Source organism: Lichenostomus cassidix, chromosome 14 (assembly GCF_008360975.1).
Source record: "Lichenostomus cassidix isolate B80296 chromosome 14, HeHo_3.0, whole genome shotgun sequence".
NCBI lineage: Eukaryota > Metazoa > Chordata > Aves > Passeriformes > Meliphagidae > Lichenostomus > Lichenostomus cassidix.
Genome location: NC_139495.1, coordinates 1,171,013 through 1,198,209, shown reverse-complemented (window position 1 = coordinate 1,198,209; position 27,197 = coordinate 1,171,013). Strand labels below are relative to the sequence as shown.

Below are 27,197 nucleotides of genomic sequence, written 5' to 3'. Positions count from 1 at the left end.
ATTAGAATTATGGATGCAGAGAGAAGGAGGATGGGGTGGAGAGGAGTGTCTGGAGCAGGACAAAACCACCTGAGGCAGGTTTTAGCAGTCATGTTTATTTGACTTTGTCAGTTTTTAAGAAACATCCCCACAGTTACAAAAGACACCATTTTTGTTTGCAGTGAAATGCTGACCAGACAGGAACTGTTGGCATTTTGGTCACAATCATTGTTCTTTAAAAAAATAAAAAAAATCAGGCACTCAGGGAAGTCCCTCCCTCTCCCTTGGAACGAATGGATCGGGGTTTCATTTTTCATTCAAGCAGCTTGATCCTGACACATCATTGTGAGATTCAAGGCAATAAATAAGAAACCATCTCTCGGTGACTACAGACACCAAAATATACATTCAGGGGGACTGATGGGCTTTGAGTCAAGTTTATTGCTGGGAGGGTGTAACTCCATGACAAAATGCCTCTGGCTGCAGAGGAGCCTTAGCTGGGACATGGAGCTGTGAGTGCTGGAAGCTGTGGGTGTTGCCCACCATGCAAGGTTGGGCTTTTCAAGGAACAACTGTGGGGGGCAGAGCTGCTCTCCGTACTTCCAGGGAAGGCAGAAGTAGGGCAGTTGTCTGATCCCATTTCTGCTCCTCTCTGACGAGGAGGAGCACTTGGTCGAGTCACACACACCGAGTCACACTCACACACACACAGGGCAGGGAACAGGCACTTGGGAACAAAAATCCTCATGGATTTGGTGGCCCCTGAGCTTAGAAATGGCTGCTCCAAGGATTTGGGGCCCTGCTGGCCCCCCATGCCTCCATCTCCTTCCTGCACTTCCCTCCTCCTCCCAGCCTCTTCTAATGAGGATACTCGAGCTGAGAACTGACCTCTGCCTCAGGAACTGAACTTGGCTCTTCAAGAGGTTTCCAAGACCTGCTTGGTTCACTTGGGATATTTCACTCACTGAACATTCCCACAGTTGGATCTACAGCCCTGGTGCTCCACACAGGTGAGAGGGGCTGTTCAGGGCAGGTGTGTGTGGGGAAAGGAGCTTTGGAGCTGGAGGGACCCCAGCCCTGGGCTCTGTGCCATGGGGACATCCCAGGTCTCTGGGACAGCTCCCCACTGCTCCTGGAACTGCCTTGGGGGTTTGGGGACATGGCACTGGCACTGTCCCTGTCACCAAAAGGAGACATGGACATGCCAGAGCTGAGTGTGGTGCTGTGCTGCCTGGCAAGGTCAAAGAACAAAAAATCCAAGGCAAATAGTTTTATATCTCTGGCCTGAAAACCAGGGGTTTTTTGAGCACAGAGTACAAAGATGAGCAGCACCAGCCTTGAACTGCTGGTTCTGCCTGCTCCAGGCACCTGCTGGGACCTTCCCTGCCCTGCTCCTGCCCCCTGGATCCTTCTCTGCCCTCTCCCCCCTGCCCTTCTGCCATTACCAACCTGCCCTGGTTACCAGGATGGGATTTCTCCCCTCTGCACTCCATTTCTCTCCAACACCTCCACACTGACCAACCACCAGCTCACTTGTCTTCTGCCCTCATCCCTCCACAACCTTTCCACAACATCTGTCCTGCACAGCAGCTGAGTTTTCCAAAGGTACCTCAGACCTGTCCCAAAGCCATCTCAGAGCACCCTGCAGCCACCCTGACACACGAGGCCAAGCAAGCACATGGAATGAAATCTTTCCAAGTATCCAACACAGCTGGGGGCTGGAGGGGAGGTGATGCAGCAATGGAAGAGTCTTAGGACACTTCCCCTACTCTCTGCCTGCAAAATCTCCCCTGTCCTGGGAAGGCACTTCCAGGCCCCCCAGCAGCAGAGGCAGCCAAACCCAAAGCCCCTGCCCTGCAGCTCTGCCCCCTCAGCCTTCCCTTCCACCTTCTCACCTGTCCAAAGTGTGGAGCAGGTTCTGGAACACACAGAGGAGCCCAAAAGAGAGCTTTTCCCATCCACCTGTGGCCACTGCCCCGAGCCAGCCCAGGAGAGCACACACACCACACACACAGACACCCAATCCTTATATACACGGGACATTCCCAGGAAGAAGCACTTAATACATCCTTTAAATAACTCTGACAATAGTGTTCTGTCTCCTATCTACATGTTTCAAACACGGTACCGATGCTATGAAAATATAGCAAACATACAAAAATATATACATTTAAAAACCAAACAAACCCCATATAAATTACTTACAATAGCCATAAGGTGAAATGGGGCTGAGGAGGGGAAGGCAGCCCCGGGGGGCTTCAGGCACCCCCAGGCTGTGATCTGAGGAGCCCCATGGCACAGGCCAGCTGTAGCCCAGCAGCTGTAGCCCAGCACATGGTGAATCCCAGCTGGCAGGGCTGGAAGAACCCCCAAAAAAAGCTCCCTCAGGGCTTCACCTGCCTCCTTTGTGCTCAGGGAAGGTGCTGGCACTGCTGCCTGAGCTGGGGCTGCGTTCCTCTCCTCCCTGCCCATTTCAGGTTATGATTTCAACAAACAAAATACTGCTTTTGTGATATATTATCCCATTCTTAGCTCGCACGTGTCACTGGTAGCCGAGGAAAGCCTTGTTTAAAGTGCTGGGCAGTACATAGGAACAAGTAAACCAAAAAAAATACATATACTTAGGGCAATACATTCCTTGGGTTAGAGAAGCCAAGCAGCCAGCGGCGCCTGCACCCCGGGGCCACGGCGGGGGGACAGGGCGGGTGGGGACCGCAGTGACACCAGCACGTCGGGAACCCCACGCTGGGAGCTGGGAATCCCACGCTGGGAGGTTGGGAATCCCACGCTGGGAGTTGGGAACCCCACGGTGGGAGTTTGGGAACCCCACGCTCGGAGGTGGCTGAGGCAGCCCAGGGGTCTCTGGTCCCCAGCTCGCCGCAATGTCCTTTGTTTTAAATATCGGATTTCTTTAAATACAAATAATAGTACCAATTTCTGGAGGATAAAAGTAGCCAATACTGGAAATTAACTGCTCTGGGTGTAGATAGCATTTCTCTATATATCTATTTACGCTTAAAAACCAAGGTGGGTTAAATACCTTCTTGAAAGCTGTCGCTTTCCTCCACAGTGCGTCTGGTCGACAAAAATCCAAGACTTGGTTCAAACCTTCAAGGCCTGGGGCTCTCCTCTCCCTTTCCCATCCGGCACAGCCAGCAGGGAAGGGGGACAGCTCTGTCCCATGCCCCTGTGCCCATCCCAGTCCCCACCTGTGGCTGGTTGCCCATGGGGCTGTTGCACACCCACACCTGCTCCTGGTGAGCCAGCGGGGATCTCCTCCCCATCCCAGGGAAAGGCTCGGCCTTCTCCCATCTCTAACACTGCAATGCTCTGCAGGGCAGCTCTGGAGGGCTGGTGGCCGTGCCAGCGGCGTGGCGGGAGAGCCCCCAGAGCCCCTGTGCCCGGCCGGCCCAGCCGCCGCGGCAGCACCCAAGTGGGCACAGCCCACCCTCGGCAAACCCCGCCAGGGTGTCTCTCCCCACCCCGTTACTTGACAGCGGGATGCACGCGGTTCTTGGTGCGCAGAGCCCGTTTCCTCCTGCCGGGACAGCCCTTGCCCGGTGCAGCCGCGCTGACGCCCCGGCTGGCCCGCAGCAGCCGCCCGGGCACGGAGCCCCGAGCGCCCGGCACGGCCCCGGCACGGCCTGGGGACTGTCCGTCCGTGTCCGACAGCTCCGGGGACGGGCCCTGCTCCGTGCCACCCTGCTCCGGGCCTCCCTCGGGCCCACAGGGCCTCCTGCGGGCGCGGCGGCTGCGGGAGAACTCGAGCAGGTGCTCGATGCGCGACACGTCCTCCGTCACCCGGTTGACGCGGTCGAACTGCGCCAGCAGCATCTCGAAGAGGGACAGGAGGCGCTGGATGTCGGCGTCCACCTCCAGGCTGTCGCGGGCGCTCAGCACGAGGCTCAGCCCGTCCAGCTGGCTGGAGGACGTGGAGGCCCTGGAGCTGTCGGAGGCGGCGCTGGGAGTGGGGCCGCGGAAGGACTTGGAGTCGCTGGAGTCTCGGGAGGGCAGCGGCTCCATCCCTTCGAACCTCACCTTGTGCCGGAACTGGGAGAGAACAGGGCGCAGGGTTAGGTCAGGGAAATGGGAAAACTCCAAACAGGGGCTGCTCCCAGCCTTTCCTGGTGTGACAGGCCACAGGCTGGGGCTGGATCCCAGATAAAGCCTCATGGAACTGTGGGGCTGAGAATGGTTCCTGAATGATGTCTGTACAGCTCCCATCACTAACCCAGCTCTTGGGCCCCCAGGAGTGGCCACTGCTCCAGCCCAGAGGAACCCAGCTGTGGGAAGGCTAAGGATGGTGGATGAGGCTCTGTGCCACCAGGGCCCTTCTCCACGGAGCCCCCAGGCTGCCCTCACCTCCTTGGCTTTGCTGAAGCCCATCCACATCTTGAGCCTGCGCATGAACAGCTCCACCATCTCGTAGTCCTGGGGCTCGAAGGCAGGCCGGTAGAGCTCCAGCTGCATCTCCCGGTAGCTGTGGATCAGCACTGCTGCCAGCAGCCGCAGCACGATCCACACCTCCAGCACGATGTAGGTGCTGCAGAAGAGGCAGCAGAGCGCCGAGGCCTCAGGCAGGCAGGGCCTGAGGCTCACGCTGCCCCGCAGCAGGGCCAGCAGCAGCAGGAGGCTGCTGCCCACGCTGCGGAACGACTCCGAGGAGGAGGAGAAGAGCTGCGAAGGGACAGAGATGTGATGAGAAGGGAGCAGCAGCAATGTGACACCCTGAGCCACAATATCCCCCCCCACAGGGGCCCTGAGGGGTGGCCCAGGAGTCAGGTGTGACACGGACAGCCCCTGGCCAAAGGTGGCAGGGTGGGCACGGAGCACCCAGGGGACACAGGGCTTTGCTCATGTCATGCCACGGTGAGGATGAGGGGCAGCAGGACCACCAGCAGCCCCTCAGTGAGGGAGGGGGACACGGGAGTTACCAGGAAGCCAAGCTGGGCATAGGCCAGGAGGAGGAGGGCGAAGGCCACCCCTGCAGCCATCAGCTCCTTCAAGGACCTCTGGAAGGTCTTCCCGAACACTGACCACTGCCGGACGAAGCGCAGCTGCTGGGCAGCCTGGGAGGGAGAGGAGGGAGTTACAAACATACCCCCAGCCCAGGAAGGGTCTCAAACACATCTGAGAAACCCAAACCCCAGCAGAGCACAGAACATCCCAGTGCACAGGTTCCTTGCAGACAGCATCATCCCACTGGCCACACTCAGCTGAACTCCCCAAGAGAATTGAGGGCCCAGAGGTCTCAGTGCACAGCAGAGACACATGTGGCCTCCCTTCCACCCCCTCTGCCCCTGGCAGGGACTGTGCAGGGGTGAGAAGCACAGGAAGATCAAAGCACCCACTGCCCATACCTGCACGGTCAGGAGGAAGAGGAGGGACGCAGCCAGGCTGCTGAAGACGGAGCTCAGGAAGGCCACCTGGTAGAAGTTGGTGAAGCCCTTGCGGTTGCTGAGGTACCTGAGCCACTGCTGGTCAGCCAGGGTGGCCTGGCTGAGGTGCACCAGCACTGTGCACGTGGTGAGCAGGATGAAAACCCACTGGCCATAGTTGCCCCACAGGGTGAAGTAGGCTCTGCCTTCCTTCTTGATGGCCAGAGACTCTGACACCACGAAGTAAACCACAAACAGCATGAGGAAAACCTGGGGGAGGAACAGAGAGGTTACCAGGAGAGGTTATGGAGAGATTACCAGGAGAGGAAGAATGGAAAGGTTACCAAGGAGAGGACAAGGCCTGACTGCTGTGCTGCACCAGGGGACCCTGCAGCACCCCAGGACAGCAAAATCCCCCCAAACCAGGCCAAGTTTCACCAGAGCACACCTGGAGCACCCCCTGCATCCTGACCAGCCTTCCTTGCTCATCCAGTGTCCCAATCCCTCCCAAAGCTCCCCAGTGCCCACACCCACTGACCCTGTGGCAGGGTGGCAGTGCCAAGGGGACAAGGACTCTGCTGACACCAAACCCAGGCAGGGTGACAGCCATGGGGACAAGTGGCCTCATACAGGGGAGCTTCACAGTGACCAGCCTGGGTGAGGATCCACAGAGCCCCCCATGCAGAGGGAAGGGGGTGCAGGGGAGATCCCACACTGACCATCATGAGCAGCTGCAGGGTGACCCCTGTGCTGAGCCGCAGCAGGGGGAAGGGACTGATGGTGACAGCAGCAATGGCCTGGCTGGCCCCAGGGAACTCCAGGCGCAGGGTGATGGCCACGTGCAGATCCACGCTGGGGTTGTACTGCAGCAGCTCCACAAACACTGCCCGGCTCCTGCAGAGGGACAGGGCCAGCTCAGGGGCCACAGGCAGGTGGGACACCCATCCTGTGCCCGTGGACAGCCCAGCAGCACCCCTGACACAGCACAGCCGAGCCCAGGTGACAGCAGGACATCCCCTCTGCCCTGCCACACTCACATGTTGTCGATCCACGTGTGCTGCTGCAGGAACTCCAGCTGAGCCCTGCTCTCCTCCAGGGAAGGGTGCAGCTCCTGCACGTAGCCACTGCTGTCGTAGAAGGAGATGTAGCCCCAGTACCAGATCCTGCAGAGGAAGAAGAGCTGTGGGTGAGGCTGAAGGGCACTGCCTGCTCTCTCCCACGTGGCAGTCCAGGAGCAATGGTGCAGCTGCAGATCCTGCCCCTCAGGATTTATTTCACAAGACATATTACAGGCTGCATGGATCCACCTCAGTGTTCCCAACCTCAGAGCAGCCCCAAGCCCTGTGGTAGCCCAGACTTCCATGGAGATGCCTCTGGGGACAAACCAGAGCAGAGACCAAGTGTGATTTATGCCCAGCGTGCAGGACATCCTCCTGTCACCCCCCTGAGCAGAAATCTAGTGCTGCTCCTGGCGTGCTGGGCTCCCCTGGCTCTGTCTGTGCCCCCAGAACAGCACAACACTGCTGTTCAGACCCTTTGGAATTTCCGTGTCCATCTGCCCTTTGCCAGGCTCAGGGGCTGAGGTGAGGGCTGGGAACAACCCAGGGCACCTTGGAGAAGCCTGTGAGGATCCCTGGAGGAGAAGCAGGGTGGGAGCAGGGTGGGATCAGCCCTTACCCTGCCAGGTCGGGTGCTGAGTGTGCCCACGCCGCCGTCCCATTGCCGGCTGTGCTCTCCCAGCCCACGCCGTAGTCAGCAGTGGCAAAGCTGTGCTGGTCAGTGCAGCTCCTCTGGGCACTGCCCATGCCCTGCAGGATGTCCTGGGCACTCTGCTGGCACTCAGCTGGAATGAGACCACCCTGTGACCCACGGGGAGCCCAGCATGGCCAGTGCTGAGCTCACAGCACCTCCCTTGCTCCCAACCCCTCCACACTCATCCCCACGAGTGCACCAGGGTGAGGGAAAGGAGCCTACAAAAATCAGGGATTCAGAAAAGGATGGATATTAATAATAAAAATAGAGAGCTGCCCAGTTTAGGAGTCATGATAAATCCATGCCAACAGGTCAGAGCGGGTTAGCTGAGTACAAGTGGAGAAGAGACGTCCCAATTGGCCTTGGGGTAACTGTGGACCAGTGCTCTGATCCCTGGATACATCACTGGCTTCAAACTGCCAGAGGGCAGGGTTAGATGGGTATTGGGAAGGAATTCCTGGCTGTGAGGGTGGGGAAGCACTGGCACAGAGAGAAGCTGTGGCTGCCCCTGGATCCCTGGCAGTGTCCAAGGCCAGGCTGGATAGGGCTTGGAGCAACCTGGGACAGTGGAAGGTGTCCCTGCCATGGCAGGGGTGGCACTGGATGAGCTTTAAGGTCCCTTCCACCCCAAACCATTCCAGGATTCCACGATCCACTGCCTCCATAACCTCTGCTGCCTCCCCTCAGCCCCATGTGCATCCAGGCCTGCCCATTTAATCCCTCCCAAACTGTCACCTCCCAGTGTGACAGCAGAGCCACCATCCCTGCCCTCCTACCTTCCCGCAGCCGAAGCTGGCGCAGCCTGGCTGTGCCCAGGGTGGTGCTGTGGCTCTCCTGGCCAGAGCCATTGTTGTGCAGGTAGGGGAGGAACACCTGAGACATCCACAGCCAGAACTGATCCGACCTGCAGGGGGGAAGGTGTGAGATTTTGGTCAATCATTTCAGTGACTGTGGGGCACAAACAAACACTGATGTGCACGGAAAAACAAAGGCCTTTGCAGTGACACACCCTTAACCCAGGGATTCCCAATGCCAGATTGGGCTGCTGGCAGCACAAAGAGGTGTGGACAATCAGATGGAGAAATTTGATCCAGTTAAATTTATGTGCAGAGTGAGAGGAAAGGCACACTCTGGACAAGATGCCATTTCTGGCTCTCGTGACCCTGCTCACAGATATAGCTTGTGGCTGTAAATTCTGGAGACAGAAAAACTCATGTCATTTTGAGCAGCTCCAGAAAGATCAACATCAACTCCCACAGCCCCTTCCCACTGAGGAAATCACTAAACCTCAGAGAAATTAAGCCTCAATCCCCAGAGGCCCCCCTGCTCTCCAGTGGAGCAGCAGAACCACAGGGACAGACAGGACCTGCTCACTGCTGTGGAGTGCCCAGCTCCTAAAGGAACCTCTTATGGGAGAGACTGTGGAGCACAAGCCCAAGAGCCAAGTCCCCTGACCCCCAGGGCCTGGCAGGTACCTCTTGATGAGCAGGAAGTCGTTGCTGCCCAGCTGCTGTTTGATGGAGCTCTGCAGGAGGAAGGCCCGGCTGGTGCGGGAGGCGTCGCCGTAGTTGGTGAGCAGGACCACCAGCAAGAACATCATGTAGATGAGGAAATTCTGGGAAGCAGAGAGTAGAAATGGGATTGCATGGAGGGGCTGGATCCCAATCCTGCAGCAGAGCAGTGCTCTCCACTGCCATCCCACAGGATCAGAGCCACAGGTGGAGAAACTGAGGCGGAGGCTGGAGCCAAGCAGCCAGGGGATCCCAGCTGGATCAGGAGCACCCACACTCGGATGTGCCTCAGCCCTGGGCACCAGGCAGCAGCAGATATCCCACCTTGAGCATCCTGTGCAGCAGCTTGACCTTCCTGGCCTCCTCCTTGGCCTGGAAGAGGGCGAATCCCTGTGGGGGTCGGACTTTGCTGATCCTCTCGGACACGTGCTCCACGCAGGGCTGCTCCACCAGGGTGTCATCTTCCTCTGGGTGCAGCCTCTTGGCAACCAGGGAGAAATAGAGGGCTTCCAGCAGCACCTGGGGCACAGGGAGAGTGCTGAGCCTGCAGGGAGCTGTGCCACCTCAGCATTCCAGCAGCAGCTCCCGTGGATCCCTCAGCACAGCTCCCACCTGGCTCTTCCAAACCAAGTGCCACCAGCCCTGCCACCAGCCCTGCCTCTCCTCCTGCTGCTGCTGTCCACATCCTACCCTTCCTGAGGGATATGGGGATGGCAGAGACCATTCCATGCACTCAGTGTCCACTCCTGATTTCTTCATGGAAAGGGTTCTCAAGCATTGGAAGGGGCTGTCCAGGGCAGGGGTGGAATCACCATCCCTGGAAGTGCTCAAAACCCACATGGATGTGGCACTTGGGGACACGGGTTAGTGGTGAGCACAATGGTGGTGCTTGATGGACTTGATCATTTTAAAGGGATTTTCCAACCCTAACAATTCCATGACTGTGACTAGCAGCTGGACAGTATTAATTCCAGCTGTTAATTCCACATACAGCTCTGTGCTGGTGCACTTGTGCCATGCTCACCTTCAGGGGCTCCCAGACCAGGAATGATGCCAGAAAGCTGAATATCCCTGAGATGAGCCACATGAGGGCCACGCTGGAGGAAAAGCCCACCCCAATCCACACTGAGACACCCGTGGAGGTGGCAAAGAGCAGGAGGCTGATGCCATGAGCCAGGAGGGAACACCAGGGAGGCAGCAGGCGCTTCCTGAACGTCTGGTCTGCAACTGGGAGGAGAGAGAGCAAGTGTGAACATCACTGCAAAGTGGGCACAGGCAGAGCTGAGCTCAGCACTCATCCCAGCAGAGCCTGCCAGCAGTCCTGGGTGAGTTTGGAGGGATCATCCCAAATATTTCTATGACTGGTGGCAGCAGAAGGTGCAGGGAGCAGAGTAACTGGGGGAGCAGGGAGCAGAGGTTCCCCAGGGGACACTGCAGGGACACAAGTGCTGGCCCAGGGCTTACTGAGATCCAGGCTCCAAGAGAAGCTGGTAGGAAATAGCAGTGATATCCCAAGCAGGGAGCAGCCTTTCCCAAGGCTCTGTTTTATTAATTTTCCCCACTGTGCCTCCAAAGCGCTGCAGTGTGGGATGGCTCTGTCCCCACCCACCCCGGGGGGCACAGCCCTGGTACCTGTCCAGGTGGACTTGGCTGATCTGCTCACTTCCCTGGGAGGAGGTGCCACGCTCTGCCCCTTGTCGTTCAGCCTCTGCATCATGACAGTCTCCACCTTGTCCCCAAACACGCTGGACCTGCCAGGCACAGGGGAGCCTGCTGAGAGCTGTGCCACTGCTGGCTCTGTGCTGAGCAGGGTGGCACCAACTGCAGTGCCAGCACCAGTGCACCAGGCCTGGGACATCACTCATGGCCCTGAGGGACAGACACTGCTCTGTGTGTCACAGACAAGGCCTGACAGTCCTTCCTTTCCCTTGGCCTGGCAAGGGCCCAGGGTGGGCTGGTGGTCAGAGTGCCCAGCAGGGTGGGCTGGGCATGGAAACACAACAGGGATTTGGGTGGAATTCCCTCCTCCCTGCCGTCAGCACCATAAAGGGAATCCTCATCCCAGCACTTTGCCCACAGTCCAAAAGTGCTGGGGACACAGCTGGGGCTTTAAGGGATATTCCAGGTGGCTCCTGGAAGGGTGGCAGTGCCCTCCTGGAGCTGTGGCTGTGGGGGCTGCAGGAGGCATGGCCAGCAAGAACAGAGTGACCCATGAAAGTGTCCCAGAGCCAGCTCAGCTGGGTGGCAGAGCAGGAGGTTCTGGCTCTGTGGGAACTCTGCTCCCCAAACACTCACAGGCCTGAGATCAGATCTGTTTCAGCCCTCATGTAAGGCCCCAGGTCCTGGGAGTGGGAGATGCCGCTGGCTCCATCCGCCAGGATCTGCCGGATCAGATCCTCATCTGGGAAAGAGAGAGCACAGACAGGGTTGGCAGGAGCTCAGCACCCAGCACCACATCAGGGCATGGCTCAGCCCTGTGGTGGGACTGGGGAGGAGGAGGAGGGTCACACTGATGTCCCTCTCCCTGGGACAGCCCTCCCCTGCTCCCTCTCCTGCAGCTCCTGCCTATCCCAGCTCAGCTACAGGAACCACCAGGACCCTGCTGGCTCAGGAGGCCAAGTTCTCCTTCTCCAGCCACTTCCAGAGGCTCAGGGATGCACTGTGGCTTTGCAGGCAGTGAGGAAGTGCTGGTTGCTTGCAGCATTCCCATGGGAACACACCAGTCCTGGCTCCCAGCCTGCTGGCAGTGTGGGACCAGCCACTTCAGTCTAATGCCCATCAGGATTTCTGCTGTCCCAGCCTAAAATCCCCACAGAGCAGACACAATCCTCCTCCTCTGCCCTTCAGAGCGAAGCCAGAGGTGATGGCAGCAGCTCTGCTGTTCCACCTCTGCCCCAAGCCAGTGCTGCTCACCTGAGGCTGAGAAGTACCGGGGATGTCCCTGGTGAATCCCAAGGGACAAAGTGTCCTCCTCGGTGGCCAGCGGGGCCTCGAGCCCCAGGTGGCGGCTGGCCCGGCCTCTCTTCAGCTTCTGGATGGTGTTGCCCATGATGGAAGGGTCACTCAGCAGGTCTGGCCAGCTGAGCAGAGCCTCACTAGAGGGCCACCGCACCAGGCTGTGGGAAAATGGGAATGAGAGTCACGAACATGGGGGGACAAAGAAACACAAGAAAAGGAACTGTGTGGGACTGCAGAGGGGAACTGCTGAGGGAGCACAAGCCCAGCCCAGCAAAGCACAGACTGAAGTCCTGCTTGCTCCATCCCCAGAATCCTACTCACCTCTTGGAGTCCTCCAGGAACAGATCTGTTTTGGTTTGCTCAGAGAAGGCCTGGGGAGGAAACAGAAACGTTTCAGGAACACAACACAGGTTTGTTCCTGGTTAAAGCAGCAGGCTGGGAACATCAGGGGGCACTGAGCTGCTCTCAGCGCCAGGCCCACACCTCCAGGAGGCTGCCCAGCTCTGGGAGGGAAGCAGTTACCTCTGCCTGGAGCCCAGGGAAGGTGGGGAAGGAACTGTCAAGGACTGAGGAATCCAGGTAGTTGTCGATCTCCAGGGACTGCTGGTCTGAATGAGTCACTGTGTGGCTGATGGAGACCTGCAGGGCACACATGGAGGGACAGAGGTGACACTGCTGCTGAGAACAGGCACATGCCCATCCTCACATCACCCGTGCCCACCCAGACTGTCCCAGGTACAAACTGCCAGGAAGCCCCAGAGTTTGAAAGCTTCTCCTGTGTGCTCACAGCAACTCAGCCACATTTGCTGCTCATCAGTCCCGGAGCAGCTGGCTGCAATACTTAATGGGGCTGCTAATTGTGCTTAACTAGTCATTAAATCCCCAGTTAATCCCTTCCCAGCTGCCTCACCACAGCTCTGCTCAGCCAGCTGAGTTTGTACCCAGGGCAGACATTAGAGAGGCTCCACTGAGCAGCTCCCTGGCTCCTGCCTTTGGCATTTGGGTGCCTGTCAGACACTGAAATCCAGGGGGAGGAAGTTCCTAGATAACTTCTAAAATCTGCCCTTTTGGTGCCTGGGCACTGGCAGAGTCACTCCATGTCCCCCAGCAGTGATCTGAGCTCAGGGAGGGAGGCAGAGATTGGCCCTGGTGCAGCACAACTGGGCAAGTGCAGAGCCCAGCTGGAGGAGTGAAGTCCCAGGAAAGGCAAAATTCAACCTCCCAAAAGCACCAGCCTCCCTGGTGACCTCCCACCCATGTGAGCAGCCTGCAACCATCCCCCCTCCTTACCTTGCCACGAGCCATCCGGAAGAGAAATAAAATGACCAGGTAGAGAGGGTAAACCACCACGCTGGACACCAGGCCAACAGCCACTGTGTCCACGCTGACAGGGATCAGGTTGGAAACGGCCACGTTGCTGCAGGAAATCAACAGGGATCAGAGACAGGAGAATTGGGGTAGCCAGGGAAGCAAGCAGGAGACAGAAGTGCACAACCAGGAATTCCAGATGTGCAGAGAGGAAACCATAATCTGTCTTTGCTCATCATCACCCATGTCCTGGTCTCAGACTCTTTAGAATGGGAAGGGCAGACTCAAGGCATAAGCATGGAAACACTTCCCAGTGGATGGAAGATGTGTCCTGCCCCAGTGGCACAGCCAGGAGGGCCTTGAGGAGGTTGGAACTGGCTGGGGACATGGGGACATAGCTGATGTGGACATTGCCCACCAGCCATGCACACACCCGAGGTGGACATTGCCCACCAGCCATGCACACACCTGAGATGGACATTGCCCACCCCACTGCACACACCTGAGGTGGACATTGCCCACCACGCCGTACCACACGGCGTTGGCGCAGAGGAAGAGGAAGATGAGCAGGCAGCAGCAGGTGGCCCTCTGGACGCGGGTGAAGCGGGAGCGGGGCGGTCGGTCCCACAGCGACAGCCACACGTGCTTCTCGAAGAAGCCGCGCTGCAGCTCCGCCACGAAGATCCGCCAGAAGCTCCTCAGCTCGCTCTCACCTGGGGACAAAGTGGCAGACTTAGGGTGGCTGCAGCCCTGAGGGGACACAGCCACGTCCCTCACAGCAGCTGCAGAGGCATCACACTGCATCCACACGGTCACTCCTCATGCAGTGCTCCAGGTTTGGGGATGAGTGGCTGGAAAAGCTGCCCAGCAGAAAAGAACCTTGGGGGTGACAGTGGCTGAACATGAGCCCAGGTGTGCCCAGGTGGGCAAGAGGCCAGTGGCTTCTGGCTTGTACCAAAAACAGTGTGGCCACAGCCCAGGGTAGTGCCCATTCCCTGCAATCCTGGGGTCAGTTCTGGGAACCTTACAACAAGGGGGACATGGAGGGGCTGGAGCATGTCCAGGGAAGGGATGGAGCTGGGAAAGGGCTGGAGCACCAGGAGTGGCTGAGGGAGCTGGAAAAGGAGCTCAGCCTGGAGAAAAGGAAGTTCAGGGGCCAGGGGTGAGAAGGACCCAGGGGAGGTGGAGCACTCACTGGCAGCAAACACCTCCCTCTCCACCAGGCCATCATTGTCCTCGCTCTCCACCGACAGCCAGTCATTCACCAGGAAGAAATAGCTCTTGCTGCTCTGCAGGTCCCTCACGATGACGTGCTGCAGGTACCATGAGGGGCTCAGTCCTGAACAGGCAGAGACAAAGCAATGTTTCATGGCACACATTCCCTGTGTGGGCCTGCAGAGCTGAGGGAGCCACACAAGCACTGTCAGTGGGACAGTGACACGACTGTCATTGATGGACACTGCATGAGAGGGAAGTGTGGCACAGCCAGCTCACCCTCAGATGACATTGATGCTCACAGCACACAGGACATTGCATTGTCTGTGTCTGGGGTGGCACCTGGCCAGTCTGAGGGAGTCTCCATGTCCCCCAGCAATGTCCCCCCAACCCAGCCAGGTCCCCCTGTCCAGGCCCAGGACATGTCCCCTGCCTGTCCCACCTTTGTTGTCGTGCCAGATGCGGATGCGCCAGATGCTGCCCAGGCTCCTCTCCGTGGCGATCTGGAACACGTCCAGGCTGTTCCGGTGGAAGGCATTGTCCCCATCCAGGTGTCTGTGGCCACTTTTGTTGTCCACCCCGTACAGGGCGATGCCCACGTGGGCTGTGGTACCTGCAGAGAAGGAAGGAGCTTCCTTAGGGAAGCCCACCTGAGGTGCAGCCACTCCCCAGCACTGCCAGTGACAGCTCTGTCCACAAACTGGACTAGAAGGCAAACTTGGTGCCTTCCTGCAGCTGGGAAAGATTCAGAACAAAGTGATGGATCCTGGAGGAGAGCGAAAGGATCCATCCAAAGGGCCCAGAAAGCAGGAGGCAGTCAGAAGGAGGAACAACCTCTGCTTCTGCAACCACAGCCTAGCCAAGACAGGCAGCATGGCAGAATTTCTCTCCTGGGTGGTTCCTTCCAGCATCAATTGGTTGTCCCACTACAGCAGCCAGTGGAAGATGTCCCTGCCTGTGTCAGGAACTTGGAACCAGAAGGTTTTTGAGGAACCTTCCAACCCAAACCATTGTCTTGAGCTGCCCCATCATCACACAATAAGAACTGGGAATGCTGCAGGAATCCCTGGACTGAAGCTGCAGTTCAGCTCTGGGCCCTATGAAGTGAATTCGGAGCGTGACGTGCTGAGGTGGGACCTCAAGCACACAGGTGTCCCCCTGGGAAGCAGGCAGGGGAGCAGGCTGTGGGCTCACCTGATCCTCTGCCCCAGCCTGTTTTCACCAGGATCTCGTATTTGTACATCCCGTTCTTGCCGCAGAAGGGAATCACCCCCACGCGGTTCATGTCGATCATGTCCAGCTTGTGCACGATCAGCGCCGCCACCGAGTAGGTGACAAAGCACACAGCACATGTCAGCAGCACGATGTAGTTCAGCCCTGGGCCTGGAGCCTGGAGAAGAGAAAAGTGTTGAAAGGCAACCCCAGGAGGATCCTGTTCCCATTGCCTGCCTCGTTCCTGGCCATCGCCCTGCTCCCAGAGGTGGCCTGCAGAGCAGCTGCCAGGAGCTCCCTGCTCCCGCTCACGTCACAGGGATGGAGCAAGGAAGAGCCTGGATTCCCCTGGGAAGCAGGGAGCAGCTGGCAGGTGTGACTCTCTGAGATCAAACCGTGCTGGGTGACAGCTGGGAGGAAGGTTTGGCATCTCCCTAAGAGGGGAACACAGTGTGAGGTGTCCCGGCCAGGGACCAAGGCCATCTGTAAAGGTCTGTTTCCAGCCACCATTCCCAGCCAGGGGACACAGCCCCCCCTGAACTGTGTCTATCTGCACCTCCCAAAGGCTCCCAGATGCCTGTGCTGGTGCCAGCTTGAACATGAAGCCAACAGGAGCCTGAGGCTTTGCTCCAGGTGACAACAATCTGTTCTGTGTGTGACAGCAGTGCACAGCCTCTGCTTTGCTGTACTCACAGGAAAGATGAACTGGACAGAGTTGGGGGGCACAAACAGGCTGGCCCCAAAGGCTGTGAGGTGCTGGGTCAAGCACACAGCCTGGTCTGGCCTGGTCTCCTCCAGGGGGACAATTCCTTCTGTCTTCCAGCGCTTCTCCTGCTCGCTGAAGTATTGGCACAGGGATGTGTAGAGCCCCAGGGTCACCTCCACTGGCGACCAGCTGAAGTGGTTGGTGATGTTCAGGTAGTACTTCTGGATGGGATCATCCGTTCTGGGGAAGGGAAAGAGCAAGGAGATGACTCACCCACCCCCTGAAGGACACCAGCCCCATTCTGGTGGAGGTGTACTCATGGAAAGCTTCCAGCTGCAGGGGCAGGGAAGCCCACAATGAGAGGAAAACCCCAGTGAATGAGGTGTAATTTACACCCTCTGGCAGTGCAGATACTCAGGGGTTCCACAGACCACCTGAGCATCCCTCACATGCATCCACAGTGCAGCCTGTGGCTGACAGGGACTACCAGGGAGGCTTCTCTTACCTGGGTGAGGTGAAGAAGGTGTAGAGCTTGTGGTCACTTCCAGCCAGGGCATCCAGGCTGATTTTCTTGGAGGCAGAGCAGTTGTGCTCATTGGGCTCAGGCTCATGGTGGAGATAGGCCATGATGAAGGGCTCAGGCTCACTGGCCAGGTAATGCTCTGTGGGGAGGAGAAAGAACAAAAAGAGCTTTAAAAACCCCTGGGAGACTCAGCCACAGGTCTGCTGCCAGCACTGGGGCTTAGGGAAGAGTGTGGGAATGCAGGAAGTTGTGGGAGATGCTCTCAGTGTGCAGCTCAGAGGATCCCTGAGCACTGGATACCATCAGATCTGCCTGGAACAGGGACTGGACAACCTCCAGGGCTAATGTGGCTCAACAGAAGGGCTGGGAAAAGCAAAAGGCTTTTCTCAGTGCCAGAATTCACAGGGAAGGATGACACTGGGCACTGGAGATTGTCCAGGACAGCCAGAACCTCGCCCATGCAGTGTGGAACCTGCTGCCAACTGGTTATCCCTCACACCCAGCCCTCCTCTCCAACTGGAAGAACTAACAGAGAGATGGATTTGTCTGCCCTACCATTGAGGACTCTGTAGGTGAGCTGGAAGTGCAGTCCTGCTTCCCTGTTGTTGCTCTCCATGATCACAATCAGGTTCACAGACGTTCTCGCCTCGATGACTTCGGTGCCAGCCACGAGATTTTCAGGGTCTGTGCTGTTTGAGACCATCACAGTGATGGCTTTTTCAGAGTCCAGGCTGCCAATAGGGATCTGCACCCCGTTGTGTGTCTGGAACTCCATGGAGGCGACCTTGGTGGACACAGTGTAGTTGCTGATGTACCCAAAAGGGAAGGGATTGGAGTCCACTTGGAACATGACTTGGATGACATCCGTCAGGTTGGAGAGGGTGGAGTTGAAGGCCTGGGGGATGGAGAACTGGCAGTTTGGTGTGTTTTCGTAGCAAAGCAAGTTAAAGGGGTCAGACCTCTTGCCTGTGGCCTTAATTTCTCCTCCCACCAGCTCGAGGGGCTCTTCGTTCAGCACCCGGGATTTCATGAGGATTCGCATCAGGCTGGAGGACAGGTTGTAGGCTTTGGGAGCCAGCAGCAAGTTGTGGGAATCAGCAAGCAGCTCCTGGGGCTTGGATTCTTGGGAAACTGTATTGACAAGGTGGATTAGGTCGCCTGCCAGGAGAGAAATAAAGAGGAAGTGGTGAATAGCCTGGATAACTGCTACAGTCACGAGAACACCTGACACCTTCCCAAAGCAATCAGACAAGGCTTTCCTTGCTGTCTTCTCACTGCTCCTCTGCACATCACCTTCCCCACTGGAGTGTTCATAGCCCAGAGCTAAAAGCAGAGCTGTCAGCAATTCCTGCAGCCTCTCTGATCTACCAGGTTTGGTGAGGAATACCTAATCACAACACACTTGATTTTCCTCCTGTGCAGTGAAGAGAACCACAGCTCAGGAAACAGGGAAGAAATAGATAAAACAAACATACATTCCTAAGTTTTTGCACTATTAAGTGCACAACACTCAGAAATGAGTGCAGAGGTATCAAGGAGTGGAGAGAAGGTCTCTCTGCTTTCCCCCAGCTCACTCAGGTGGGAATTTCCACGCAGTGTTCCCACATGCCCCAGTGAGGTTTGACAGCCTCCTTGGACTCCAACCAGGAAGACAAGCATCTGGAAGCCATAGCTGTTACTCATTGTTTACTAAAAAGAGAATTCCCTGGAGTATTAGTGAGCTTATTAGGAGTATTAGTGAGTTTATTAACAACTGTCAGATTTAAATGTCCCCAGAGGCAGCTGCCAAAGCCAGGACAGCCCTGGGAAAAGTGCAGGGAGGAGAGAGGGCTGGGATGCCACACTCCAAATGTCAGATGCAATTTCCTAAAAATTTGGGCCAAAGCCCAAATGGCAGAGGAGGGAGGCTGAAGGCTCCCCTCAGCCTCCTCCTGCCCCTGTCCCCTGTCCCCAGCCCAGGCCAAGGCTCACCTGTGATGTTGAGGATGTTGTCAGCAATGCCAGTCGGTGTCATCGTGCCCTGCGAGGTCTCCCCTTGCAGGATGGTCATCATGGTCTCCAGCTTGTTCAGGGTCCTTGTCAGGCACGACTTGCACACCAGCTCCTTGCTCACCACCTGCAAAGGGAACAGGGTCTGACAGAGCAGGGACATCCCAGGGAAAGAGGGAGGCAGCTGGGGAAAAGCCCAGCTGGCTCAGTCCTGAGGAGACTTTGTCACTCTGGAAGTCGCCTGTGCTCTGTCCAGCCCTGGGGAGGGGACAGCAGAGCTGCCCTGCTCACACTGAGAGCAGCCAGCAAGTTGTTGGTATCTCCAAGACACTTCCATCCCCTTCCATGGCACTCCAAGGTGCCAGTGTACAGGCAGGCAGAGGATGCTTCTGGGGTGCAAAGAGGAATGAAGGGAGCAAATTGTCACCCAGAGAAGCTGTGGCTGCTCCATCCCTGGAATTGCTCAAGGTCAGGTTGGATGGGGCTTGGAGCAACCTGGTCCTTGCAAGCCAAGCCATTCCAGGATTCTGTGATCCTGCATTCCCTGGTGCTCACCCAGAAGGACCAGGCACACCTCCCCTTGGGACCACACACAGAAACCATCCAGAAAGAGCTGGACAGGATTCCTCCATCCACTCCACCAGCTCCACTGGAAGCAGCATTTAGCCCCAACTGAATCCATTTCAGTGTCCAAACACTCCTGAAGGCTGTGGGAGGAATCCTGCCACTCAGGCATGATGGATGTCCCTCCCTCTGCTCCCAGATGTGTCCAAGAAACAGAATGTTCCAGCCATGGCCTGGAGCTCCCCGCACTCTCAAGGGCTGGATGGGAGGGACTGAGGCAACACATGGAAGTTGTTACAACCCAGTTCCTAGCTCTTATTCATCTTTTTTCTTTTAATCATCATAGGATTCAGCCGTGAATCACCATATGTTTTGGTGAAGAATCAAAACAGCATCTGCAGGTCTTGAATTCCCCCTTTTCTGCTTGACTTCCTGAGAAGCCAGGGCAGGCTGTGTGAATTGGAGGCCACAAGTCAGGAATCAGGGAGGTGGGGAAGGCACTGGGTTCTGGGGAGGAACCACCCAAGGGCAGCTCCTACTTAGGGAGGAGAATTGACCAAGAAGACTGAGATTCTTTTTTTATCCTTCCAGGAGAGACTAATTCGGATTTTTCCTCTCCCTTGTAGGTAAAATCAAAATTGTATCAGCCCCGATGGACACTTGTGCAGGAAAGGAATGCGTGAATTCCACTTGTCTCAACCACTTGGGAAATTCTAAAAAGCTTATCCTAAGCTTTTCATTCCAACCCAGAGCACAAAGTAATCCTGGAATGTCAGCTTTTCCCGTGGAATAAAAATTCTATTTCTAGACCTAAGCTTCCACAGCAACACAAGTCACGAGGCAGGAGAAGGTGGGAGAGACAGAAACAAACTGGTCCAGCATGGAATGGGATGTGCTGAACCCCAAACCCTGCAAAAGGGGAACAGAAAGGAGGAATTTTTGAGGTTTGCAGGCTCTGAAGCAGGGAAGGGAGAAGAAGAGCACTCTGTGGGTGGGATGCAGTGCCTGCCCATCACTGACCTGGCCGCAGGGGAAGCACAGCCAGGGCCAAGGTACCTCACTCCACTTCCCAAAGCAAAGATCAGGGAGGGCAGGAGGAGCCAGAGCAGCCTGGCTGAGCACCAAACCCCAAGTGCATTATATAACTGGGCTCTCTTCCCTCCTAAATCCACCAGGCAGCAGCCCCAGCACTGGGAACTGGGACTAAAAACTGCAGGGAGCACAGTGCTTCCACTGAGCAGCAGAGCAAAGCAGAGAGGGGTTTTGTCTTGTAGGGCAGAAACAGGGCTGGGAGGAGCATCAGACCTGGGCATTGGCCCCTGGCCCAAAGCAGCTCTGCTCATGTCACTCCTGACAGGAGCCCAGCCTGTCCTCAGAGATTCTGTGACTCCTCCAGCAATTTATTCCAATGTTTCTGGAGCCCCTCTGCTCTGGAGACAAGCTGGGAGAGCTGGGGGTGTCCAGCCTGGGAAAGACAAGGCTCTAAGGAGACCTCAGAGCCCCTTCCAGTGCCTAAAGGGGCACCAAGAGAGCTGGAGAGGGATTGGAGTGTCAGGACAATGGGGAATGGCTTAAAGCTGAAAGAGAGTAGATTAGGTGGGATATCAGGAAGAAATTGCTCCCTGTGAGGGTGGGAAGGCCCTGGCACAGGGTGCCCAGAGAAGCTGTGGCTGTCCCTGGATCCCTGGCAGTGTCCAAGGCCAGGCTGGACAGGGCTTGGAGCAACCTGGGATAGTGGAAGGTGTCCCTGCCCATGGCAGGGGTGGCACTGGGTGGGCTTTGAGGTCCCTCCCAACCCAAACCATACCAGGATTCTCCAGTTCTCCAGCCTGGGGAGGCCTCTCCTGCAGCTGCCAACCAGGGCAGGTACCAGAGGAGCAGCACAGAGCTCCCAGGGGCAGAGCTGGCAGCACCCAAGGCATCACCACAGCAACCCTGATGATGCCAACAAGTCACACCTCATCCCCCCTGTGTGTGGAGAGATCCAGGGAAGCACAGCAAGGGCTGAGGAGCACCTGAGCTGCAGCTGGAGGCTCAGAGGTGGTGGCAGGGGACTTACCGTGCACTGTGCCAGGGCAGCTGAGATCTGCTGGATGTCATCCACAGTGTTCACCTTCAGCGAGTTCAGCGTTTCTGTGATGTTGTTGCGAGTCCAGGTCCGCAGCTCAAACTCATTGCCAGCCTCAGGTTCCAGCAGCATGGATCGCTCATACTGCGGGGAGGAGGAAAAAGCAGGAAGAGTGAGGAAGGTGGAGTGAAAAAAACAGTGAAGAGCAGTTTCAGAGGCTGCAGAGCTGAGCTGGAGTCACCTGTTCCCTGCACTCCACATCTCCTGCCTCTGCTTCTCCCCAGAGGGATCTAATGAGCTGGTTTTCCAGCAGAACTTCCTCAATTTCACTTCTGTTCTCCAAGCAATTATCTTAACAGCCTGGCACTCAGCAGCTGTGTGGTACCTGGAGTGCAGTCCTTATCCAGCTAAGCACAGTGCCTGTGCTCAAGGGGAGCATCCCTGCCTGGCTTACAGCTGTGCAACAGGCTCTTAACTGGGTAGGGCAACAGGAATTTAGCCCCAAATTCCTGCCCAGCCTATAGAGATTGCTGTACAGAATCTGGCCCCAAAATTCTACAGAATCTGCCCCAAATTCCTGCCCTGCCCATGATGTACAGAATCTGGTTCAAAAATTCTACTGGTGATGGCAAGGACTTTTAGAGGACCCTCTTGGGCTGAACGAGCTGCCTTACCTCATTCAAGATGGTGATGAGGGCCAAGGAGTACTCAATGACCTGCTGAGGGTCCCCTTGTTTCACCAAGCCCTGGAGCACAGTGTCAGTCTGATTGTAGAGCCAGTGGGAGAGGCTGGGGAAGCCCTCGGGGAGGCCAATTTCCATGGAGCTGCAAGGCAAGAGGGATTTGGGTGAAATGCAGGTGGGGTTGGGAAGGCAGAGGAGGGGAGGCAGGCAGGTGACCCACAAAGGTGTCTCACCGGTTCACAGCCACCACGGTGGCTCCCAGCTGGTCCTGCACCAGCACAGCCACGGACACCTGGAAGCCACTCTCGTGGAATCCCGGGGGCAGGAAGGCACTGTGCTCAGCCCGGCTGCCCTTGTAGACGCAGAACTCGTGGAAGTGGCCCGGGCGGCGGCGCGAGGCCAGCAGGATGTACACCAGCGGCCCCTCGGCGTCCTCCGTGTCCCTCCAGCCTGCAGGGAAACCCACGGGGCTCTGACAGGGCAGGGCAGGGCAGGGCAATGTGGGGCTGCATTGCCTCTGTCCAGCCTGGCAGTGCCACCTCCCTCCCTAGGGTGTCCCATCCTGCACAGCCCTTGGGCAGGGATGGGATTTGGAGCAACCTGGGCTGGTGGGAGGCAACCCTGACAAGGAGCAAGATGGTCCTTAAAGACCTTCCAACCCAAACCAGTCCAGGATTCTCTGATGACTCTATTGACCTTCTCTTGCTGCTGTCCCTGCTCTGGCAGACTGTCCCTGCTCTGGCAGACTGTCCCCACAATGAGGACAGCTCAAGGACTCTACCAGGCTGAAGGGGTGTCTTCATTCTCTCTGGATTTTTGTGATGTTTAGGGGTTTCTCCCTGGGTGTTTGGGGTCTGTAACACTTAAAGGGATTATGAAAAATTCATGATCAAAATAAAAAGGGGAAATAACTGTGCAGCACCGACCAAGGCCACAGCTTGTACAAGCCTTGCAAAGCCTGACATGAGACAGAAGCTCAGCCCTCTGGCAGTTCAGCATCTCAGGAACAGCTAGGTCCAGGATAAAACCTGCACAGAGGTTTTCCTGGAGCTCCCAGGAAGTATGGGGAGTTTCATGGGAGCTGGGCAGTTGGGAAAGTCACTATATGTTCACCAGTGAGCCCCAGTGAGGGTGCTGGCATTGCCCCTGTGTCCTGTGTCTGTCACTTCAGCTTAAAAACAATCACTAAGAGCTCAAATTCCCACCATTCCAAAGAGGAATTGATTCCAGCACTATTCTGGAGAGCTCAAAACACACCAAAGTCACAACCACATCACCCTGAACACATCTCTGCTGCTCCCCCAGCTCTGGTGCTCAGCTGCCTGGGAGCAGCAGGATTCATCCCCTCCCAGCGTGGCTTCCCGGCACTGTGCACAAACAGCTCTAATCTCTAGCACTGATCATTTGGGGAAATCTGCTTTCCAGAGGCACTTAGTCCTTGGCCCAAGGCTATGGGACATCAGCCAGGCCACTTTTCCAAAGCTGGGCTCGTTGTTGCTGTCTCTGCAGCTGGTCGGGAAGGTGACTGTGGTGGGAACATCCAGCCCACACAGCAGAGATGTGCTTTGTCTTTTGATTCTTCCCACATATGTGTGACTCAGTTTTAGGCACCATCTTCTTTTTCCTGCACTGAAATACCAGTTCCTTCCACAAGAACTGGCCTGGCCTGGATATCACCATTCACCTACATGAGTCAGGACTTTTTAAACTGCCTGCCCATTACGGTGAGTTTGAGAACTTCAGAATTTGGGCACACAAAGCTGCTCATGGTCCAAACCACTGCTGAGCCCAGCCCTGGGGTAGGAGTTTGGGGTGAAGGAAACATGTGTGGGAAGAGCAGCAGGAATGAGGAGCAGGGGGGGTTGGCAGCTGCTCTCACCTGCACACTCGAAGTGCACCTTTGTCACCAGCGCCCTGAGGGGTCCCCTGGGGGACAGGCGGCAGGACCCCCCCACGGGGGGCTGGTTGGGCAGCAGGTCGATGGAGGCAAAGCCTTCCTCCCCCGTGGTGAGGTCTGTGATGTGCAGGGTGAAGGTGTATCCCTCGCCATCCCTCAGAGCTCCTTGCCTCAGGACCAGGTTCATCCCCGTGTCACCGGTGGACGTGGTGGTTTTGTCCAGGATGAGGGACTTGTTCTTGAAGCTGTGAGCTGCCCACCTCTGCAGGGATGGACAGGGGAAAGGCAAGAGAGGTTTGGTTTAAAGCTGAAGTTATGTCCTTAAAATGTTTTCGGATTGAGTCTTTATAAAAAGTAACAGATTTCTAGTGGGAGCGTCTGCCAAATTTGCAGTTGATAATTCAGCTTTAGTCTTGTGTGCTACAGCAACAAGAACTGGAACCTTTCCAAAATGTCTGGTGGGAATATTTCCACTGTGAGATCTACTTTAGTTTCTGGGATTACATCACCCTCCGACAGAATATTTCATAATACAGAGTACAAAACACAGGAAATAAATGAAGGACTGGTGGAGTCTCCACGGGATACCGTGTTTTATGTGCTTCAAGCTGAACGTGGCCTGGGTGGTTACTGTTAATAGCACAAACCTACAATTGTGATAACAAGAGAAACAGTGAGATAACCAGGCAGAAAATGCCAGGCAAGGACATGCTGGGCTTGCTGGGAGCAACAGGACTTCCAGTTCTGAGAGCTGCTTCTCTCCACAAGCTGCAGCTGGAACTAGAGGAGAGCTCAAGAGGAGAGACTGAAGCACCTCTGCTTGAGCCACCAGAGTAATGGGCAGAATGCCAACCAGCAGGGAGAAAAACCACTTTACACATCTCTTATGGGAAAAGAAAAGGTGTCTTTTGCGTGGAAAGAGCTGGTCACTCATGGCTTTGGCTTAGAAATGATCCCACAAGGACTCAGCCAGACCCACCTGCCACTGCCTGTGGCCAGGGATTGCTTCCCCTCCTTGTCCCTATGGCAATTCAGGTCCAGGACTTCATTTCTCTTTTCCTTTCCACCCTGACCCCTCTGCCTGACCCCTTCTCCCAGAAGGTGAAGCAAAGCCTGGTGACTTTACCCCGAGCTTGGAGTCGTTGTGGCAGTTCTGGCAGGTGCCCTCCAGGTACACGTAGGAGCTCTTGCTGACCTCGTAGACAGACTGAGCCTTGCAGGAAACACACTCCAGGGACACGATGGGGACTCCTCCCCTCTTGATGAACACCTGGGAAGGCAAGAGGCTCCATCAGCAGGTCTGACACCAAAACACAGACATCTAACAGGTAAGGACAAGGAGGAATTGTTCTGCACCAGCCTAGTCTGTGCTAAGAAATAGCAGGAAGGGATTCCCAAAGGATTTCAGGTCAAATTTAAGATGCATCTCTGCTCTTATACTGCCCAGTTCTGTCACTGGTTTGCCAGAGACACCCAACGCCAAGCTGGACTGATCTAGGTCATCCTGGATTTATTTATTTACGATTTTTAAGAACATAAATGACTTCTGAAATGTCCCTCTGGTCCCTGGTGCTGAATTCCCAGCAAACCCTGCTTGTGCAGCCAGGTGGGGATGGAAGCACCACCTTTTCCAGGGAGCAGCATGTTGTTCCAGGCATTCAGCTGGAATCTAATGCACATCTCCAGACATCCACCACACCTTCCTGGCAGAGCACTCGCAGAGCTCTAGAGGCACTGGTGGCTCAGACACAACAGCAGTTGAGCTCTGACCCCTGTGCTCTGCCTAAATTCCTTTAATCCCTGAGGAAATGGGCTCGTCCAGCGTTGGACTGAGCCCTCTGCCCTGGCATAACGAGTGTTATGAATTCAAAGACAGTAATGAAGATGTTGTTTAACATGGCAGACTCTTAAAAGGGGATAAATATTCCCCAGCACTGAGCTGGAGAGCATTGGAGCTCCATTCATCCCTCCAGAATTTGCAGATTTCCTGCGACACTGGAATCATTGTTTTGCACTCCTGCATGGAAACCAGATAGTACGGAATGTCCTTGAAAGACTATCAATTTCATTTTTTTCTTTTCATCCTGCAGCTCTGGTTTCAAACCCAGGCTGTAAGAGTTTCCACTTCCAGACTGAGTCCATCTCCAGTTGCCAAGCACCAGGATGGATGTTCCTGACATAAACTGCGGGTGCACTCGGCGTTGGGATTCATGGGACATAAACAATGTGCACTGAAAAAAATCCTCCCTTGAAAACACTTGGAAGGTGGGAAGAGAGAAACTGTTGACAGTAAAATTAAGCAGTGGCTCTCAGGAAGCGTTCTGGGTAAAATGAGGGAAGAGCCTGTGGCATGTGAAGAGCTGGCAGTGCTAAAGAGCAGGAAAATTTCTTTCCTGAGGAAGCTTCTCCTATAGAAACGTCCTTGGGAAAAGGGGCTAATTGCTCCCTGGGAGGTGGGGAGGCCCTGGCACAGGTTCCCAGAGAAGCTGTGGCTGCCCCTGGATCCCTGGCAGTGTCCAAGGCCAGGCTGAACAGGGCTTGGAGCAGCCTGGGACAGTGGAAGGTGTCCCTGCCCAGGCATGGTGGCACTGGATGGGCTTTGAGGTCCCTCCCAACCCAACCATTCCATGACTCTGTGTCTTACAGGTGCCAAGGAGAGAAGGTGACACTGAGTGTGGTACGTACAGTTTGGTTGGTGGCCTCAGGACTCATCCCCTCCTTCCTGACGGTGAGGTCGAATGTGTACTCCACATCTGCTTCTAATAGAGCTTTGGAAATTTTGACAATTCCTTCCTTGGCACTGAAATTCAGAGAGCACCCTGCAGCCGAGCTCTGCTTGCAAGGAGAAAAGAACTTTCAAACCCTCCTTGGTATGGGTGCACATCGGGTTAGTCCACAGCCAAAACATTCAGGTCCACACAGTCACTGCCACAGACCTTGCTGAGCAGTGCCACCACTGGGGTGGGAGAAACAGGACATGTGTGGACAATAAAACACATTATCCTACTCTTCAGGTTAGTAAACAGTAGTTGAAATACCCTGTGTTTCATCTGAGTTTCAAATTTGTAGTTTACAGCAATTAATTCTTCATTAAATACCTTATAAACATTGCCAAGCAACACAAAAAGTCAAATTAAACCAAAAGGTCCAATCCCCACACCCTTCACATTTGCTATTTCGAGGCAAAGACAGCAAAAATTACATTTTGCAATAAAAGAGTTCCACATTCAATCAAAAATGCTCCTGAGGTGGATTCCCATCAGGATTTTCCAGGCACCTCTCCCTTACCCTTCCATCAGTGCAGGGTCAGACCACTTCAGCACGTGAGGACACTGACCTGCTTGTGACCAGTTGTGGTCACTTGGCCTCTCCAAAGCCCAACATTGAGCTGTTAATGGGAGAAAGCCCAGAGCCCTGAGCTCCCAGACTGCATCAGCAGCTCCAAAACTCCCGC

At 55.8% G+C, this 27,197-nt stretch overlaps 1 protein-coding gene across 5 annotated transcripts in view; it reads right to left on the bottom strand.

The window, feature by feature from the left end:
- Positions 1-79: 79 nt before the first annotated feature.
- Positions 80-27,197, bottom strand: part of PKD1 (polycystin 1, transient receptor potential channel interacting) — a 77,680-nt gene continuing 50,562 nt past the window's right edge. For 3 of the 5 annotated variants that reach the window (XM_085074316.1, XM_085074319.1, XM_085074318.1), the window contains 31 exons: positions 26,429-26,578; positions 24,870-25,013; positions 23,726-24,005; positions 22,080-22,296; positions 21,838-21,988; positions 21,155-21,307; positions 18,514-18,658; positions 17,098-17,700; positions 16,525-16,681; positions 16,007-16,259; positions 15,296-15,491; positions 14,544-14,714; positions 14,082-14,225; positions 13,389-13,599; positions 12,869-12,995; positions 12,101-12,217; positions 11,900-11,949; positions 11,534-11,736; positions 10,916-11,021; positions 10,253-10,371; positions 9,645-9,847; positions 8,945-9,139; positions 8,585-8,724; positions 7,886-8,013; positions 7,035-7,200; positions 6,395-6,520; positions 6,077-6,251; positions 5,340-5,627; positions 4,914-5,048; positions 4,342-4,656; positions 80-4,029 (listed from right to left, as the gene is read on the bottom strand). In XM_085074316.1, the coding sequence (XP_084930442.1) occupies positions 3,466-4,029; positions 4,342-4,656; positions 4,914-5,048; positions 5,340-5,627; positions 6,077-6,251; positions 6,395-6,520; positions 7,035-7,200; positions 7,886-8,013; positions 8,585-8,724; positions 8,945-9,139; positions 9,645-9,847; positions 10,253-10,371; positions 10,916-11,021; positions 11,534-11,736; positions 11,900-11,949; positions 12,101-12,217; positions 12,869-12,995; positions 13,389-13,599; positions 14,082-14,225; positions 14,544-14,714; positions 15,296-15,491; positions 16,007-16,259; positions 16,525-16,681; positions 17,098-17,700; positions 18,514-18,658; positions 21,155-21,307; positions 21,838-21,988; positions 22,080-22,296; positions 23,726-24,005; positions 24,870-25,013; positions 26,429-26,578 (6,132 nt within the window). In that variant the 3' untranslated portion in view covers positions 80-3,465. The remainder of the gene's footprint in view (positions 4,030-4,341; positions 4,657-4,913; positions 5,049-5,339; positions 5,628-6,076; positions 6,252-6,394; positions 6,521-7,034; positions 7,201-7,885; positions 8,014-8,584; positions 8,725-8,944; positions 9,140-9,644; positions 9,848-10,252; positions 10,372-10,915; positions 11,022-11,533; positions 11,737-11,899; positions 11,950-12,100; positions 12,218-12,868; positions 12,996-13,388; positions 13,600-14,081; positions 14,226-14,543; positions 14,715-15,295; positions 15,492-16,006; positions 16,260-16,524; positions 16,682-17,097; positions 17,701-18,513; positions 18,659-21,154; positions 21,308-21,837; positions 21,989-22,079; positions 22,297-23,725; positions 24,006-24,869; positions 25,014-26,428; positions 26,579-27,197) is intronic. The other 2 variants (XR_014855031.1, XM_085074317.1) reach the window with 2 other exon arrangements.